Source organism: Daphnia pulicaria, chromosome 6, assembly GCF_021234035.1.
Source record: "Daphnia pulicaria isolate SC F1-1A chromosome 6, SC_F0-13Bv2, whole genome shotgun sequence".
NCBI lineage: Eukaryota > Metazoa > Arthropoda > Branchiopoda > Diplostraca > Daphniidae > Daphnia > Daphnia pulicaria.
Window position 1 is genome coordinate 20935271 of NC_060918.1, and position 16605 is coordinate 20951875.

The 16605-nt window shown below is 38.5% G+C and overlaps 4 protein-coding genes, 2 long non-coding RNA genes and 2 other non-coding genes across 12 annotated transcripts in view; 7 read left to right on the forward strand and 1 right to left on the reverse strand.

The window, feature by feature from the left end:
- Positions 1-562: 562 nt before the first annotated feature.
- On the forward strand, positions 563-635 carry Trnar-acg. Its single transcript has one exon. It is a non-coding gene; the product is annotated as a tRNA-Arg (tRNA).
- Positions 636-1860: 1225 nt separating this feature from the next.
- On the forward strand, positions 1861-5346 carry LOC124341839. The gene is made up of 9 exons (XM_046794791.1): positions 1861-2062; positions 2127-2532; positions 2590-3676; positions 3768-3889; positions 3959-4028; positions 4114-4192; positions 4274-4446; positions 4538-4715; positions 4789-5346. Exons 1-9 carry the CDS (start codon positions 1950-1952, stop codon positions 5192-5194), a joined length of 2634 nt encoding a protein of 877 aa, XP_046650747.1. The 5' UTR covers positions 1861-1949; the 3' UTR covers positions 5195-5346.
- Positions 5347-5602: 256 nt separating this feature from the next.
- LOC124341842 lies at positions 5603-6465 on the forward strand. Its single transcript, XR_006918627.1, has 3 exons — positions 5603-5681; positions 5851-5943; positions 6149-6465. It is a non-coding gene; the product is annotated as an uncharacterized LOC124341842 (long non-coding RNA).
- A 484-nt stretch (positions 6466-6949) lies between these two features.
- Trnar-acg lies at positions 6950-7022 on the forward strand. The gene has a single exon. It is a non-coding gene; the product is annotated as a tRNA-Arg (tRNA).
- Positions 7023-7849: 827 nt separating this feature from the next.
- Positions 7850-8944, forward strand: LOC124341841. 2 transcript variants are annotated; one of them, XR_006918625.1, is made up of 4 exons: positions 7850-8102; positions 8170-8323; positions 8380-8546; positions 8611-8944. It is a non-coding gene; the product is annotated as an uncharacterized LOC124341841 (long non-coding RNA). The 2 variants fall into 2 exon arrangements; XR_006918626.1 differs by having other exon boundaries at positions 7850-8063.
- A 38-nt stretch (positions 8945-8982) lies between these two features.
- On the forward strand, positions 8983-11976 carry LOC124341840 (probable G-protein coupled receptor Mth-like 3). The gene is made up of 8 exons (XM_046794792.1): positions 8983-8998; positions 9059-10136; positions 10227-10348; positions 10433-10502; positions 10579-10660; positions 10736-10908; positions 10999-11176; positions 11254-11976. Exons 2-8 carry the CDS (start codon positions 9116-9118, stop codon positions 11633-11635), a joined length of 2028 nt encoding a protein of 675 aa, XP_046650748.1. The 5' UTR covers positions 8983-8998; positions 9059-9115; the 3' UTR covers positions 11636-11976.
- Positions 11977-12952: 976 nt separating this feature from the next.
- Positions 12953-14151, forward strand: LOC124344297. The gene is made up of 2 exons (XM_046797805.1): positions 12953-13031; positions 13169-14151. Exon 2 carries the CDS (start codon positions 13173-13175, stop codon positions 13839-13841), a length of 669 nt encoding a protein of 222 aa, XP_046653761.1. The 5' UTR covers positions 12953-13031; positions 13169-13172; the 3' UTR covers positions 13842-14151.
- Positions 14152-14899: 748 nt separating this feature from the next.
- Positions 14900-16605, reverse strand: part of LOC124344296 (protein lifeguard 1-like) — a 122443-nt gene continuing 120737 nt past the window's right edge. For 2 of the 4 annotated variants that reach the window (XM_046797798.1, XM_046797800.1), the window contains exons 2-5: positions 16428-16534; positions 16181-16337; positions 15844-16105; positions 14900-15766 (exon numbers count right to left, since the gene is read on the reverse strand). In XM_046797798.1, the coding sequence (XP_046653754.1) occupies positions 15398-15766; positions 15844-16105; positions 16181-16337; positions 16428-16512 (873 nt within the window). In that variant the 5' untranslated portion in view covers positions 16513-16534 and the 3' untranslated portion in view covers positions 14900-15397. Of the gene's footprint in view, positions 15767-15843; positions 16106-16180; positions 16338-16427; positions 16540-16605 lie in introns of all 4 variants that reach the window. The other 2 variants (XM_046797799.1, XM_046797797.1) reach the window with 1 other exon arrangement.

Consider the following 16605-nt stretch of genomic DNA (forward strand, 5'->3'; position numbering starts at 1 on the left):
GTATTTTACGGGGATTTTACTAATGGTAGCATTGAAAGACGCAGCATTTTATTTTGCTGGAACTGCTGGAGTAGGCGTGACATGTAAAAACGCGTGCAAAAACACATTTCAAAGGAGAAACAGAAAAATTCCCCGGCTCATTACGAGCAAGGTCGTCATTTTGATTCAAGGACTTTGTGATGAGACTAATGAGAATAAAATGTAGATGGTATATTATCTTCTTTTAAAAGTTGAAGATGATGGCAAACATATTAGTCGCAATAATACAATGAATGGTGCAATTTCACTTTGCATAAACCTTGATAGAATATACTTTGAATGATTTTATCTTTTACACAATAATTAACAAGAGTTACAGGAATGTTTTCAAACTTTTAAGCATAAGACATGCCATACCAGTTAGCGTTCGCTACAACTGGCTACAGCGCACTTAAAGCGTGTCTGTGGGACAGCCAAACGTAATTTGATACACCATCAAAAAGTAATGCGAAACTTGTATTTTTGTTCTTATTCCACAGTTCACCCACAGCAGTTGGATGACACTGCTTTTACGGAAACACAAGGTCCTGTGGCCCAATGGATAAGGCGCTTGCCTACGGAGCAAGAGATTCCAGGTTCGATCCCTGGTAGGATCAAACTATCATTTTAAAACAATTCGCATAATTTTTCTATGAAGATTTGCACTACGTTCTGTCAACCTTTTCATTGTCCAGTGTCAAGAATAATGAAAAAAGTCACAAATGAGACCCTTTCAGCGATAAAGGATAGATAACCCCCTAAAATTTTGTTATAGCTAAAAAAAAACGAACCATATTTCATTGAATGAAATCGGAAACATTTGGACATTTCCATTAGAAGTGATTTTGAGTAGTACGTATTCTGTAACATGAAGATGCGCAAGTGGGCAAGGTTAGGGTTATTTTGAAAAAAAGGATAAACTGAAATAGGGCCTACGTCCCAGTTTGGTAATGAGGATCGAGTTTTGTGTATATAATGAAGGGGGGAGATGGGCTGTGTCCGTACAGGGTCAGCAAGTCGGAAAATTCTTACATGTTCAACTTTTAAAAAATAAATTTCTTTCTTTTTCAGTTTCAAAATTTTTTATTTTAAACTGATGGACCAGCGTTACCCAATACATCCATGGGCATTCTTGTTCTTTGACTCCACCACTCCGCCAAGCTGTAGAAAATGTACGCGTTATACATATTCACTTCAGTCTACTTTGAAGATATTTACTGCGCTCTTCTGCTAGTGTGTTTGGTGTGCTTCAAACCATGCAAATCAGTCAATAAACCATTTTTAGACATTATACAGCCTCACGTAGTAATAATCCTGGCCAAGCTAGACTTTGGCATATAAATCACGTCACGCTCGAGGGCGAAAAAGGAGGCACTCGTGAGTGTGACGAAGGGCAAAATGAACACATTAAGAATTAAATTAACACATGCCAGATCCATAGGTGAAAAGCGTTACGAATGGGGAAAAGCCAGGGGAGGGGGGACCTGGCAAATGTCCGAAAATTGGCGCGACGTCAATTATCAACGATTATGAGCGCTACCTAAATGAGCGACCTAATAAGGAGCCGACAATTTTTTAATGACACCCAGCAGCAGCCAAGTTGGCGACCCAAAGGGGTCCTACTGTTGGAACACTTACGAGATTTATGATTATTGCGTTTCGACTACTGGTGGCGAAAAGAAAAAGAAAAAAATTGTAGAAATACGTTCGTATAATAGGTTCATGAAGAAGACATATATTAAAGTCCCCGAAATATCCCAAGGGCTTTTTGAGCCTTGAATATTACCTTTGAAAGATGAGGGAATTTTCTTCTACGTCGCATACGATTTTGTGAGCTGGACGGATACGAATGTTGTGAGAATCCTGTAGAATTCATTGAAAATTAATTTTTTTAGTTAAGTCTAGCCTGAAATTGTTGATCGCCAATAATCATGGAAATATCTCAAAGAGGTTTTATTATCCTCGCGTTCATCTTGTACTTTCAACTGATGGCAACCACGTCTCCGCCGCAATCCAGCACTAAATTTCCATCTTCAGCAAACAAGTAAAATTACGTTATGAGAAAAACAAAATCAATTCCTAAATTATTTTAATTTTAACTAATAAAGCTCGAAGGAAAAATTTCTGATTCGCAAATGCTGCGGTCCAGGCCAAGTGTACAATTTCAATTGGGAAGAGGATGTAGCCGATCGTAAAGATCGATGTGTTAAATATTCCATCACCAGCAGCCATCCATCTTCGCAAAACTATTCTCGATCGGTTTTCTTTGGCTCTGAACAGACTGTGCCATCTCAATACGCCATCGAAGATATAGAAATCGACGCGGGATTTCCTAGCAATTGCACGCCGGATCGATACGGAAGCACTTTGATCTTACTGGAACCCGACATGAGAATGGCCGACCTCTTCTATCCAATTGCATCTGGCCAGCTGTTAGTGCCACATCGGTTTTGGGTTTTACAAAATGAACACCACTGCATAGAAGACTTTTTCTTGGACGGAAATTTCAAAAAGGTTTTTTTCGAATTAATGTTTCATTTGATTTATAAATTGTGATTTATTTATTTCTAGGCTAGAAGAGTTGCGTTTATTTGTACGTCGCACACCCATCCGTTTCCCACAAGTGCCATTGACGATTTTGGAAAATTACAATTGAATTTTATCCGATGGACGGCACCTGTGGAACTGATGTCAGCCTTTTCCGGAAAAACAGTTGTTAGAAAATGCTGCGATCGAAATGAAGTTTACTCACAAAATCTGATTTGCATTGAAAATAATCGAGGAGCTTCAACACAATTCTTCGATGATCTTCAGTTCTCAAAAAGCGACGAGCTATTCTTCCGGTTCGGATTACCCATTTGCTCCGACCCATTTCTCTACCGACGACAAACAATCGATTTCGTATTAAACTCGAACGGCAGTTTGGAAATTAATTCCGGTAGCAATTTAGTCTCTATTGAAAATTATTGCATGGAGGACATTGTCTACAAGGATTCCGTGGGTTTACCCGTCACATCCAATCTCGCCATTTTCTGCTCCGATCAAAAAATGGAGTTACCCAAGAAAGAAGAAGTTGCACCAGCAGAGAAGCCGACCATTAGCGAAACCGCATCTGAGATGGTTGTTCGCAACGAGTCGAGTATAAAAATCAATATGCCCAAGTGTTGTCCATCTGGATCTGTGATGGACGAGCGAGATAACTCCTGTCAGCCCCTGAGGTTAGAAGACGAATCTTCGGATACTGATTCTATCATCTCACGGGCGCTGAACAGCCACATTCAGAAGAATTACAACATTTTCAGCACCTTAATGGCTAACACGTCGATTTCCTGCCCATTCGTAAAAAACATTCCTTTGCTACCAATGTATCATAGTTTTGGGAAACTTTTGTTCGAGTCCGTCGGCGAAGAAAATAATAGTCTCTCACTTTTAACGCATTTTTATTTTGAGAATTATTGGGATTTAAAAGTGAAGCACCGGCCTTTTTGCGTGGACTTGGCCCTTCTTCGAAATGAGAGAGAAGTTTTCTATCAGCCCAAAGCATTTTACTGCGTATCAAAATCTCATCGTGTTTCAATCCACTACCCGATTCTTCTGCTGATCTCGGCCGCCGGTTTATTAGCCACATTTATTATTTATTTTATTGTTCCAGCCTCCGGTAATATAAACTTTCATTTATTATAATAAGTTACTATTGTTATCCTCTAATAGCTAATTAGGGAAAATTATAAATGGTGGTCTTTCATCAGGATCGGCGAAATTAGTTACATCAGGATTTGGAGGAGGAAGTAGGAAGAGGTCCAGAGTTACAACGATGGCGATGATGTTGACTGGTCGAATTTTATTATGCCACATCATTACCTTGTGTCTGGTTTGTTCAAAACTTTTAATTGCTTCTATTCATAGACCTTAACAAAAGATTTTTTTTTTAATTATTTAGACGTTCATTTCGTTGTCGATTGTTCAACTAGAACTAGTACCGCAAGGTCAACCTGCATGTATAGCGATGGGTATTAAATTGTTTCTGATCATGTATTATTATTTCAGACTAATTTTCTGTCGTTTGCGTATGTAATTAATTTTACATCCGCATAGGCTATATTATTTATTTCGCATCGGTTGCTTCATTTTCCTGGTTGACAGTGTACTGTTTCGATTACTACCGTATCTTCAGGTAAATTTATTATCCCAATATTCATAAATTATTAGCTTATTATTATTTTTCATCTCAAAAATCCATATTTTCGAAATTTAGCGGATCGTTCAAAGTTTCTAACGAAATGCTATTCATTCCGTATTCGGCTTTCGGCTGGGGTTTTCCTATCTTGTCAATGATTGCTGCTTTGGTCACACAGTTCCAGTCTTCCCAGATTGGAATCTCGGAAATTTTCAATCCCAACATGGGTCTCTTGAAATGCTGGTTTGCAGGTTATAGTTTATTTGAATGTTAATTATGATATAAAAAGACATTTTCAGCAGTCCTCATTATTAATTGTAAACTATATGTATACTTATCTAGATGGCACTTCCGCACTGGTTTTCTTTTACGCACCCGTCGGGTCCTTGCTAATATTCGACATTGTTTGTTTTCTAACTTTACTCTTCAATCCAAATTTAATGCATTGCTGGAGAGGAAAACAGGGAATGACAATGCGCACCAATCGAAACGCATCAAAAGATTCCAAAGAGCAGCAAGAGTAAGCAAACCAAAATTATAATGCCTATTTTTTTTTTCTTTGTGTTTAAAAGTTAACGAATTGTCAAATTTAGTTTAAAAATGGCACTGAAACTTTTTTTCATCACCGGAATTCCTTGGATATTTGAATTCGCTGCGTGGCTTCCTTTCTACTTGACCGATAACTCGTTTTTACGGACCAACGCCATCTATTTTTTCGAAATCAGCAATTTACTTAACTCGTTGCGTGGCGTCATCATCTTCATCATTTTCATTGTTTTGAATCGAGACGTCCGTCGTTTCTTGTGGCCTCGTCTCAAGAGGATTTTTGTTCGAGAGGATTCAAATATCGTACGCAGTAATCGATCCAATATCGAAGACCCGTCGTCCTTCTCGACTCAATCGACATCTGGGATGACGACGAGTTCCACTTCCAATTCTTTCAGCAAGTCAGAGGAGAGAGACCATTCGAATTCTTCATTGCAATCGAAATCAAGTTAATAATTTCTCGTTACAGAAATGTATAGACTCAAGATCGATCCCTAGATTCAAACTGTATTGTGTTTTTTTAGTTCTATTATAAGCTATAACATTCTACATTGCTTATTGTGAAATGTTTGAAATACCAATAGGCTACAGTATTCGTTATTCCACTTTTGGCTTCCAATACGTGTGTTTTGGTCTTAAAGTAATTGTCTTCGGGTTTCGTTCGAATCTTGTCGAAATGAACTAATTATTTGATTTTTTTAAAATAATCCCAATAACCTAATCCGTTCAGCGGATGTCGAGCAGGGTGAGAAAGCCGCTAAAATAGTTTTGAGCAGTTTGAATTTAAGGGGGCGCGTGCCGCGGGGTATTTTTATTGGTTTTCTATCAGTGTCGTCTGCTCGAAAAATAGCACAAAATTATAAAAATGTGGTCGTCGTATCAAATTTGGTCGCGTCTTTTTATGGAATAGCTTAATACACACTCCATGCTGTTTAAGCAGGTAAATAAAACTAAGAATACAAATAGAATTATTATGGGAGCTTATAAAGAAGATAAACCTGTTCCAGGTTTGTGAAATGTTTCTTGACTAACATTTCTTATCATGGAAGCCACCTGTTGATGCACGGCAGTTTATTTGCACTATATAACCTTTTTTTTCCTTCGTGCAGATTTGAGCCAGCTATCATAACGACAAGTTATGCAAGTTTTGATTGTGTTGGCAATGACCTGACACCAGCAACAATCTCAGTTTCATCGATTGGGTAATGATTTTCGTTACTTTTATTCCTGTGACTAGATATTATGCATGATTTACATAAATGCAGTGTATTGCATGAAAACCTTAAATTCTACTTTTTATTCACAGTTAGGGTTTAGTGGTTTACCCAGCACTCTCTCATTTTCAACTTTTCCTTTTGGTTGTTTCTGTGAATGTTTTTCATAACCCAGTTTCTATTTTTTATTTAGATAAACAGCATTCTGTTTGATAGGAGAAACTACTTACCGATGTCGGTCGAGTTACGTATCATTTCTTCCCTATTCTTTAAACTCCAGCTGTCCTCGTGTGTCCCATACTCCCATGTGAGTCTATTCAAGAGGACCCCCCTTTTTCCTATTCTGCCTGCTGCCGTATTCAACTTTACTGCGGATGGAGCACTTGAGGATGCCTGGCCGTATTTCACACGCTATAAAAGTAAGAAAAATGTATCTGTTCTCCCTCTTCAACTATTTAGTGGCGTTCATTATAAATGGTAACACAGTACGGAGTTACGTTTATTCCTTATTGACTGGAGCTGTCGAAAAATTCCCCGGCTAATAACGAGCAAGGTCGTTATTTTAATTCAAGGACTTTGAGATTAGGCTAATGAGAATAACAAGTAGATGGTATTATCTTCTTCTAAAAGTTGAAGAAGATGGCAAACATGTCAGCTTGCATGTCAGTCGCAATAATAAAATGAATGGCATGCAATTTCACGTTGCATAAGCCTTGGTAGAATAAACTATAAATGATTTTCCTTTTTGCAAAGTAATTACAAAAAAACAAACAAAATGAAACTACCGAGAGTTTCAGAAATATTTACAAATTTGTTTAGTAAAACGTGCCAGTCACAATTCTGTAGCGTCCGCTACAGCGCACTTAAAGCGTGTCTGTGGGACAGCCAAACGTAATTTGATGCACCAGTAAAGTAATGCGAAACTGGCATTTTTTTTCTTATTCCACTTTTCACCCACAGGCAACTGGATGACACTGTTTTTATGGAGTAACAAGGTCCTGTGGCCCAATGGATAAGGCGCTTGCCTACGGAGCAAGAGATTCCAGGTTCGATCCCTGGCAGGATCGAGAGGAAATGAATTAGAAGCATGATTTAGATTGAAGTAATTTGTTTTAGTTGTATTTTAAAGAAGAATTGTTTGGGAAAGTTAATTGGTGTAGCTTCTTTGGTTAGAACTTGTACAGAAGTCAACATAGTCACTATATACTTCCAAAACCTGTATTTTATTTGAATATTGGGTGTTCCCGCATCCTGGTTTTGAACGACTTAAACTGATAACAGAGAGAAAGGACCCTGGCGGCCCTTGCTGGTTTCATTGCCTTTGATTCAAAACTGGATAACATTGTTATTTTTGTCCAAACCAGCAGCTATTTTTTTGTTGACTAGGATCTGTCGCAACAGAGTTCGAAAACTGTGTTCATAACTAGCCTTTGTTTTTTATTCCAGAAAAAGACAGGGTCTTACATGGTCTGCGATTGGCTCATTTTGCTTCGACAAACATCAGCGAAATTTTTTTTTTTCAATAAAGAGCTTGTATCAAATCTGGAAATCCCCTTCATGATGCAGAATTAATTATAACTTCGAAAGACGTAAGTAGCTAGCAGCCAGTTGAGCAGGTTCTTCCCCCGGTTCTTCCGAAAGGTAAAAAAGTGTTAAAAAAATCACCATAAAATCTGTAAGGAAAAACCCAAAGTCTCACAAATACGCGGACATTTTTTATGAGAGGAAAATAGAATAACGGACAAGATTTAATGCTAATTCTTGGTGAGTTTTTAGAGTAAAATAAATTCTTCATTCAAGGTTTTTTTGGGGGGTTTTACATAAAGATTGGTCGTTCACATTTCTTATCATCCTAAATTTATTTCATTCACACCTGGAAATTTCTTTTAAATTTTCTCTTTACATGTATGTACGCGAAACCTATATTTAATTGATGACAAGTTCCGTCACGACTGCTGTCTATGCTGCGATTGCCGCATTCCAAGTACAAATATGGAAATCGTGAAAAGTGATTTAGAGAAATGAAATTCGAAGGTTACAAAAGAAAAGTACAGCATCATGCAGGATGTGTGTGTTACAAAAGAATATGGAAATGATGGAATCCATGCGTATGTATTAACAACGTATACGTCATAAATTGAAAATGAGTAAATTGATAAATTGAATTACTCCTGTCATTTATCATCACTTTTGTAAAAATTTTAATTCTTTTAGTGACGAAAAGAGGGCGCACCTAAAAGTTCTCAGAGGCTTTTTGAAAGAGCCTTGAATATACCTTTGAAAGATGAGGAAATTTTCTTCTACGTCTCATACGATTGTCTGAGCTGGACTGATCCGAATGTTGTAAGCATCTCCAAACTGCGAACCGGTATTGAAATATTACTTTTACTTCGGTTGTAGAATTCGTTCTTAATTAATTTTCAGTTATTAGTGTAGCCCTAAATTGTGGATTAGCTAATCATGGAAATATCTCAAAGAGCTTCTATTACTCTGGGGTTCATCTTGTACTTTCAACTGATGGCAAACGCTTCTCCACCGCAATCCAGCACTGCATTTCCATCTTTGCAGCTTCAATACTCTTCAGTTAACAAGTAAAATTGCGTTATGTGAAAAACAAAATCAATTCCTAAATCATTTTAATTTGAACTAATAAAGCTCGAAGGAAAAATTTGTGATTCGAAAATGCTGCGGTCCAGGCCAAGTGTACAACTTCAATCGGGAAGAGGATGTAGCCGATCGTAGAGATCGATGTGTTAAACATTCCATCACCAGCAGCAATCCGTCTTCGCAAAACTATTCTCGGCAGATTTTCTTTGGCTCCGAGCAGACAGTGCCATCTCAATACGCCATTGAAGATGTAGAAATCGACGCGGGATTTCCTAGCAAATGCACGCCGGATTTCTTACTAGAACCCGACATGAGAATGGGCGATCTCTTCTACCCAATGCCATCTGGCCAGCTGATAGTGCCGCATCGGTTTTGGGTTTTACAAAATGAACACCACTGCATAGAAGACTACTTCTTGGACGGACATTTCGAAGAGGTTTTTTCGCATTTCTATTCATGTGTTTACTTTCCTATATTGTTATTTATTTATCTCTAGGCTAGAAGAATAGCGTTTATTTGTACGTCGCACATCCATCCGTTTCCCACAAGTGCCATGAACGATTTTGGAAAATTGCAACTGAATTTTATCCGGTCGACGGCACCTGCGGAACTGACAGCCATTGCCAATAAATCGGTTGTTAGAAAATGCTGCGACCGAAACCAAGTTTATTCGCAAAATAAAGAGGAAAAATGGTGCACTGAAACTAGAGGAGCTTCAACACAATTCTTCGATGATCTTCAGTTCTCAAAGAGCGACGAGCTATTCTTCCGGTTCGGATTACCCATTTGCTCCGACCCATTTCTCTACCGACGACAAACAAGCGATTTTGTATTAAACTCGAACGGCAGTTTGGAAATTTATTCCGGTAGCAATTTAGTTTCTATTGAAAATTATTGCATAGAGGACATTGTCTACAAGGATTCCGTTGGTTTACCCGTCACATCCAATCTCGCAATTTTCTGCTCCGATCAAGAAATGGAGTTACCCAAAGAAGAAGAAGTTGCACCAGCAGAGAAGCCAACCATTAGCGAAACCGCATCTGAGATGGTTGTTCGCAACGAGTCGAGTATTAAAGTGAATATGCCCAAGTGTTGTCCATCTGGATCTGTGATGGACGAGCGAGATAACTCCTGTCAGCCACTGAGATTAGAAGAATACTCAGATGCTGACACCATTATCTCACGAGCGCTGAACAGCCACATTCAGAAGAATAACAACATTTCCATCACCTTAATGGCAAACACGTCGATTTCTTGTCAATTCATCGAAAACATTCCTTTGCAATCAGAGCATCACAAAGTTTTGTTTGAATCCGTCGGCGTAGAAAATAACAGTCTGTCACTTTTAACGCATTTTTATTTTGAGAATAATTGGGATTTTAAAGTGAAGCACCGGCCTTTTTGCGTGGACTTGGCACTTCTTCGAAATGAGAGAGAAGTTTTCTATCAGCCCAGAGCTTTTTACTGCACATCAAAATCTCATCGTGTTTCAATCCACTACCCGGTTCTTCTGCTGATCTCGGCCGCCGGTTTATTAGCCACATTTATTATTTATTTTATTGTTCCAGCCTCCGGTAATATAAACTTTCATTTATTATAAGCTACTATTGTTATCCTTTAATAGCTAGTTAGGGAAAAAACTATAAATGGTGGTTTTTCATCAGGATCGGCGAAATTAGTTACATCAGGATTTGGAGGAGGAAGTAGGAAAAGGTCCAGAGTTACAACGATGGCGATGATGTTGACTGGTCGAATTTTATTATGCCACATCATTACCTTATGTCTGGTTTGTTTAAAACTTGTTATTGGTTCTAGTCTCTTCATAGACGTTACAGTGTAACAAAAGATTATTATTTTTTAAATTATTTAGTCGTTCATGTCGCTGTCGATTGTTCAACTAGAACTAGTATCGCAAGGCCAAACTTCATGTATAGCGATGGGTATAAATTTGTTTCTGTTTATGTAAATTACAATGTGACAGACGCTTTATGTGACACATATTTTACACACGCATAGGCTATATTATTTATTTCTCATCGGTTGCGTCGTTTTCCTGGTTGACGGTGTACTGTTTCGATTACTATCTTCGTATCTACAGGTAAATTTCTTATCCCAAATTTCAAAGATAATTTTTATGATTGATTATTCTCGAAACAATGTTTTCGAAATTTAGTGGATCATTCAAAGTTTCCAACGAAATGCTATTCATTCTGTATTCGGCTTTCGGTTGGGGTTTTCCTGTCTTGTCAATGATTGCTGCTTTGGTCACTCAATTCCAGTCTTCCCAAATTGGAATCTCGGAAATTTTCAATCCCAACATGGGTCTCTTGAATTGCTGGTTTGCTGGTTAGTTTACTTGAATGGATATTATGATATTATTTATACATATTCAGTGCATAAGTTCTCATTAATTGGAAACTATATGTACGTATCTAGACGGCACTTCCGCACTGGTTTTCTTTTACGCACCCGTCGGGTCCTTGCTGCTATTCAACATTGCTTGTTTTCTAACTTTACTGTTCAATCCAAGTGTAATGCATTGCTGGAGAGGAAAACAGGGAATGACAATGCGCACCAATCGAAACGCATCGAAAGATTCGCAAGAGCAGCAAGAGTAAGCAAAACAAAATTTTCATGCCTTAAATATTGTTTTTCCTTTGCGTTTAAAAGTTAAAGTATTATCAAATTTAGTTTCAAAATGGCGCTGAAACTTTTTTTCATCACCGGAATTCCTTGGGTGTTTGAAATCGCTGCGTGGCTTCCTATCTATTTGAATGATGACTCGTTGTTACGAACCAACTTCGTCTATGTTTTCGAAATCACCAATTTACTTAACTCGTTGCGTGGCGTCATCATTTTCACCATTTTCATTGTTTTGAATCGAGACGTCCGTCGTTTCTTGTGGCCTCGTCTCAAGAGGATTTTTATCCGAGAGGATTCAAATACCGTACTCCGGAATCGATCCAATATCGAAGACCAGTCGTCCTTCTCGACACAATTGAGGATGACGAGTTCCACTTCCAATTCATTCAGCAAGTCAGAGGGAAGAAATGATTCGAATTCTCCAGTGTAAATAAAATGAAGTTAAGAATTTCTTATATTTTATAAAAATATATACTGTGTATAGACTTACGATCGCTCATGAGATTACAATCTACAAAATTCAAACTGTATTAGTGTAGTGCATTTTTAGATTTAATTTTAATTATAAGCTTTCAAATTCTACATTGAATTATTGTGAAATACCAATACTGTATTTGTTATCCGAGAAAAAAAATGTTTTAACTGTTTTTTACCTGTCCGTTTTCGCAGTTTCTCCCCAATGCTTTACGCCCGAACGTCTCCGTATTTGGGTTATAGTGTAGTACGGTGTGTTACTAGCCATACCATTCCTACGTATGAACAAGTAGGGAAATAATTTAATGCAAAATAGACACACGAAACCTAAAAGTCCGATACATCAGCGACCATAAATCTTATTCCGCTCTTTTCACGTAGGTATAACCAACAGCGCATCAGATTGCAAAGGTAAAATGAAATAGAATGAAGTAAACAATATTGTCAGACCGAAATTCAGTAATAAGTAGATTATTGTAAATAGAAATAAAAATAAATGCTATTATGAAGATACGACGACGGAACAAGAAATTTCGCTGCGTAAATAAAAAGCTAAATCTAAATCAACTGTCGTCTATTCGCATAGCAAAAGAAGATGTTGATGAGCAGTTTTACATTTGTTTTATTTGGTAACTGATCAAATGGATGGTGAGGATAAAACAGGTGGAAGCAGGATGTGTGATGTGGTGAGAGGTTTTGCCGTTTTGGGTCATCTTCTTCCTCGTACCAGGTACGTAGTATAAGGTGTCCCAAATTTATTACCTGGTACGGACTGGGTACGGATGGCTCTATACACCAGCAACAGGCGCATCAAGTGTTGGATAGGATCGGACAGGATGGATGCACAGTTGCACACGCAAAGTCTGCTGGTCGACCGCAAATAGCCTGGAGTCATCAATTCCCATCGTTACACCTCCCTTTCTCAGCTGGCTGTGTAACGAAAGGTAACCGATAATATAGTTACCGTTAGTTTACGTAGGGATAAATGTCTAGGTTATTTTTGTTTCCTTCAAGCGAGTCTATATGGAAGTCCCGCGCAGAGCATTTTTGTTCAAATGGATATATGGTGCCAGGCGGTGCCGAATACTCGTTTTTTTTTTACTGCCTGGTACGGCCGTCTCCCGTCCGGATCAACGTGCACATATACATCAAGACGCTATAAGGAGTTCAAAAAATTTAGCCTGCAGCTGAATTTGTATAACGTTCAGCTCACTGTTAACCCAAAGGGGCGAGTATAAAAAGAGCGAAGGCTTTGTTGTGAAAGCACAGTTTGTCCCAAAACAACTAAACAAGCAGACGTGAAGCAGAGGAAGTCTTATTTGTTCAATTCTGACGTCCGTTCGATCAAATCGGTAAGTTACCTTTGCAACAATTTAATATTTGGTCAAACTGCTGCTGCTGATTCTTTTCTTTCAAGTGTATACCCGACGTATGGTGCGCTGCAATGCCAGTATAAATTCTCATCCATTTTTATTTTTTACTTTTGCAGAAAAATGAAGACGTTAATGGTATTACTACTTATTCATCTGGTTTCTGTTACATTGGCTGCTGTTGTTCCAGCAGCAGTCGATGCTCAAGTCACCGACGCTGTAGTAGCAGACAAGAAAGATGATGTCATAATAACGTTAACCGAAAGGGTCGAATCCGCTGAATCTATCGAGTCACTCGGAAGCAACGATCCGAAATTAACCAGCGGTACTCCGGCGATAAAAGGAAATCAAGAAAACGAGTCGGCTGAATCCACCGAGTCCATCGTGTCCGCTGAATCAACAGAGTCACCTGTATTAGACAACGATGTCCTGAAAACCTCCAGCACATTCCATCGTCGTTACCATTATCCAGCAAGATATCCTCAATACTATCGCCGACCAGTTGCTTTCGGCGGATATTACAACAGATATCCTCAGAGGCACAGCGTCAATCGCTATTCATATTACAATCGGCAGCCAGTCTATTACACCCGACCAACTTATTCGTCGCCGTCTCACTCTTATTATAATTCTGGCTCGTCCAGTTCTAGTTATTCCCCTTCGAATGGCGGGTACTCAGGTGGGCACGGGGATGGCGGGCACGGGCATTCGGGGCACGGGCACTCGGACGGGGATGGCGGACACTCGGGTGGTGGACACTCGGGTGGCGACGAGGGGTACTCTGATTACTAATTAACTTAACTTTTTTCAAGTTGCTGGCGACATGCAGCGGGGCTGTCGGATGTCGACGGAAGCGAGGAGCCAACGTTGACGGAAACGTTGTGTAGGCGGCTGGTAATTCACATTATACCTGCTGGATGACTTATTATTGACGCCACGGGAGTGACATGAGATTATATAACCATCACTTAAATATGCAGGAACAATTTGAATTGTTGCCAATGTTTATGATTTTTTTGGCTGTTATCTATTTTTATTCAAATTTCAAATACTTTAAAGCTAAAAATTGTTACGTGAAGAAAAAATAAATGACACCGAATCTACTATTTTTATTCATGTTTTAAAATAATAACATGTAGGCCTAAATATTATATAAGGTATAATAATAAGCATCTAAAATAGGAAACGAGTGGTAGGCCTATAATAACACACAGATAAAAACTGCATGGTTTACTTCTATTAGGGTCAACCCCAGGGAAACTAAAACTTCCGCAGCATTTGCTTCCAGCGTCCTTCCTAAACGTCGCTATATGCTGTATAACTTTTTCAAGGTTGGCAGTGTGCAGATTTGACGAGCAGGTTTTTATGAATGAATCTCGTAATATACGTCTCGTAACTCTTTTTATGGTCGACAACAAACCGCGAACCGCCTAAAACAAACATTTTGGAATTCCGTCGCAATGTTCCAATAATTGTGTTCATCTAACATCTAGTATATGTAGCCTATTAGTTATACGACCTCACGACCGCTGTGAAAGACTATAAGGGAAAACAAACAATAACTAAATAAACCCATCATCCTCAAATAAATAAATCTTCGTATAGAAAAATAGAAGTATACTTAATTGGATCGATTGGACGTTATTTAGCCTGAGTCAATACAATCAGACTGTGGTCTGATTCTTCAAAGGCAAATTTTTTTTTATTAACAATGTCGTCGCTTTCTTTTTTTAGTAAGAAGAAAAAAAAACGTTCCGCAGTTAATCAAATCAGAAATCACGATCCAAATAATATTATAGTATTTCCAACAAAATTAACAAAAAACAAAAAAAAAAAACAAAAAAAAAAAAAACGGCGGAAGTACAACCGTAATCTATCTCAATATTTTGAAAGAGTATAGGTTACCCGCTACCTATATATTTCTTTGACATCTATTGACATTGACAACATTGATGACAGAATTCGATGGATAATAACGGAATACAATGTAACAGAAATAGCAAATGTTCGAGATTCATTCATGACTGAATGTAATAGAAATATAGCAAATGTTAATAGTGGAACGGTTAATTTCGAGTAAACAGAAAAAAATCAAGTACGCCAGCAAAAACGTAATAACAGAAAAAGCATAAGCTAAAAATACATGAAAAATACGTAACAGCAATTTCCAATCAATTACATTATAAATATTAAATACAACAAACTAGTTTAAATTTCTTTTAAAGATTACGTTGACTTGGACAGTTAAAACTAAGACTAAACGAAATAATCCTGAAGATAAGGTTTATGAATAATTAGACAATAAATGGAAGACAACAATTATATACCACCCTTTAGTCCTTTGCCCTTTATTTACGTGTGAATCGAAGTAGGGAAAGCACGTACTGGAAGATGTTGATAATGTCCACGTAGAGAGTGAGGGCTGCGAAGATGTACTCTTCAGGGGAGATCGAGTGCTTGTGCTTACCACCGAGCATCAATTGGGTGTCGTAGACTAGATAAACGCTGAAAAGTAACGCGCCCAGCGAGGCATAAACGAGTTGGGTAACATCTCCGGGGATGCAAATGGCGACGATTCCGAAAATAATTAGAACGATTGCGCAAACAAAGAGGATTCCTCCATAAGCCGTGAAATCCCATTTAGTCTGCATAGCAAAAATGGTGAGCGCAAAACAAACAGCCGAGCAGATACCGACGGCGATTAGCACTTCTTCCGACTGTAAGAGAAATTAAAAAAAAAATGACTTTGATTAGTGGGTACAATTATACAACCAAAAATCACACCCATACGTACTTCGTTGGAAGCCGAGAGTGTGCCCAGCAAAAAGCCTTCGCAAAGAGTGAAAAGTCCCAGTAAAATCAGATTCAAAGGCCAGCGCCGTCGGAACTCGTGGCAACGAGCCAGAACGATTATAAGGCCGATGGCCATGAGAAACGTAATTAACCACATTTCTGGATGTTCAAATGCGTACAACTGGACGCTCGGTTCGTACACAAAGAGAGATATAATTGCCACCGTGATGGCAAGTTGCACCATTAAAATTGAGTACACCTTCCTGCAATGGTAGTTGTTGTTATTTTATGATGGGATCGTGTATAGTAACAAGTGTCATGCTGTTTTGAATTCATACCTTACGAAAACCATACGGATAGACTGATCAGAGAAGGCAAACGCGGCATCGCCGAGCCCTCCGGATTCTGCTACACCGTACATTTTGTTGTCTGGGTCTAAAGGTGGTTGTTGGTCAGGTGGTTGACTTATTGGATTTATATATTGAGGTGGTGGCCCTGGAAAATGATTGAATGTATATTACTCACAGCCTTTTTTTTCAACATTCTTTAAGGATCGGGATTAAAAAGTGAAGATGAATTAATTACCTTGATCTACCCCCGGGACAGCCCAGTCGGAGCTTGGTTGCCCGGGCTGAGCAGAGTAAGTTGGGTTGTTTGGTTGAAATGCCATGTTTTATTTGAGTAGGAAAGGCCTTTCCTTATAAAGCAAAATGCATGAAATTTAAAGATGAATGTATGACAGTTTAAAGACCACTTCCATATT

Bases quoted from the DNA above. Each gene is read 5' to 3' on its own strand.
- LOC124341840 (XM_046794792.1), top strand. From the start codon at position 9,116: ATGAACGATTTTGGAAAATTGCAACTGAATTTTATCCGGTCGACGGCA. The intron at 10,349-10,432 runs GTTTGTTTAAAA...TAAATTATTTAG, and splicing joins ACATCATTACCTTATGTCTG to TCGTTCATGTCGCTGTCGAT. The intron at 11,177-11,253 runs GTAAGCAAAACA...TATCAAATTTAG, and splicing joins GATTCGCAAGAGCAGCAAGA to TTTCAAAATGGCGCTGAAAC.
- LOC124344297 (XM_046797805.1), top strand. From the start codon at position 13,173: ATGAAGACGTTAATGGTATTACTACTTATTCATCTGGTTTCTGTTACA.
- LOC124341839 (XM_046794791.1), top strand. From the start codon at position 1,950: ATGGAAATATCTCAAAGAGGTTTTATTATCCTCGCGTTCATCTTGTAC. The intron at 4,447-4,537 runs GTTATAGTTTAT...ATACTTATCTAG, and splicing joins CTTGAAATGCTGGTTTGCAG to ATGGCACTTCCGCACTGGTT. The intron at 4,716-4,788 runs GTAAGCAAACCA...TGTCAAATTTAG, and splicing joins GATTCCAAAGAGCAGCAAGA to TTTAAAAATGGCACTGAAAC.